Source organism: Apis dorsata, unplaced genomic scaffold (assembly GCF_000469605.1).
Source record: "Apis dorsata unplaced genomic scaffold, Apis dorsata 1.3 scaffold_92, whole genome shotgun sequence".
NCBI classification, from domain to species: domain Eukaryota; kingdom Metazoa; phylum Arthropoda; class Insecta; order Hymenoptera; family Apidae; genus Apis; species Apis dorsata.
Window position 1 is genome coordinate 1,227,475 of NW_006263390.1, and position 668 is coordinate 1,228,142.

At 55.2% G+C, this 668-nt stretch overlaps 1 protein-coding gene across 1 annotated transcript in view; it reads right to left on the reverse strand.

Moving 5' to 3' along the window:
* LOC102676092 (microtubule-actin cross-linking factor 1-like) overlaps positions 1-668 on the reverse strand; it is an 81,873-nt gene that overhangs the window by 67,534 nt on the left and 13,671 nt on the right. Inside the window, 2 exon segments of the mRNA XM_031508603.1 lie at positions 100-495; positions 573-643. Of these exon segments, the coding sequence (XP_031364463.1) occupies positions 100-495; positions 573-643 (467 nt within the window).

Genomic DNA, 668 nt, shown 5'->3' on the forward strand with positions numbered 1-668 from the left:
TCTATAGTGACGGAAGTGCTTTTCCCGTCCCTCGAGCACGTTATCCTACCCCTCCTAACGTCCAAGATCCTAAGGTTTATCGCCTCGCCCACGGTCAACAGTTCCCCGGTACGTGGATCTACGATACCCCTAGCATCGATTACGTTCTCTCTACCTACGCCCTCTTCCGCCCTCTCTAAGCTCCTCTTTAAACTCCTAATCTCGCTAAAACGCTCGCTACTAGTGGCGTTGCTGACGAGGCTCGATGACGCCTCCTCGATCGTCCTCCTCTTCTCCCTCTCCTCCAGTTTTCGAGACGCTTTTTCTTCGATCTCGATCTCCCGGCTCGGCGTCCCGCCCTCCTGACCGATAGATCCGCTCCCACTCTCCAGGCGAGCGCTCTCCTGGGAACTGGAGCGTCGTATAGTGTCGCTGGACGAGACGATGGTCTCGCTCCTCTCGCTTATCTCCCTCCTCTCCGTGCGCTCAGTCCTCTCGTGTCGTTCCAGGCTGTACCTGTGGTAATATAGTACCAGGATTCGAATTACGTTACGCATTCTCTCGTGACGATTTGTGCACGAGATATTACTCACTGCGATTGTGTGTAGTGGGTGGTCGTGGAGGTGTAACGTTCCTCGCAGCTGCTGTTCTCGTAGATGTTGAACTCGGTGCGGAACGTCCTCAGCGGC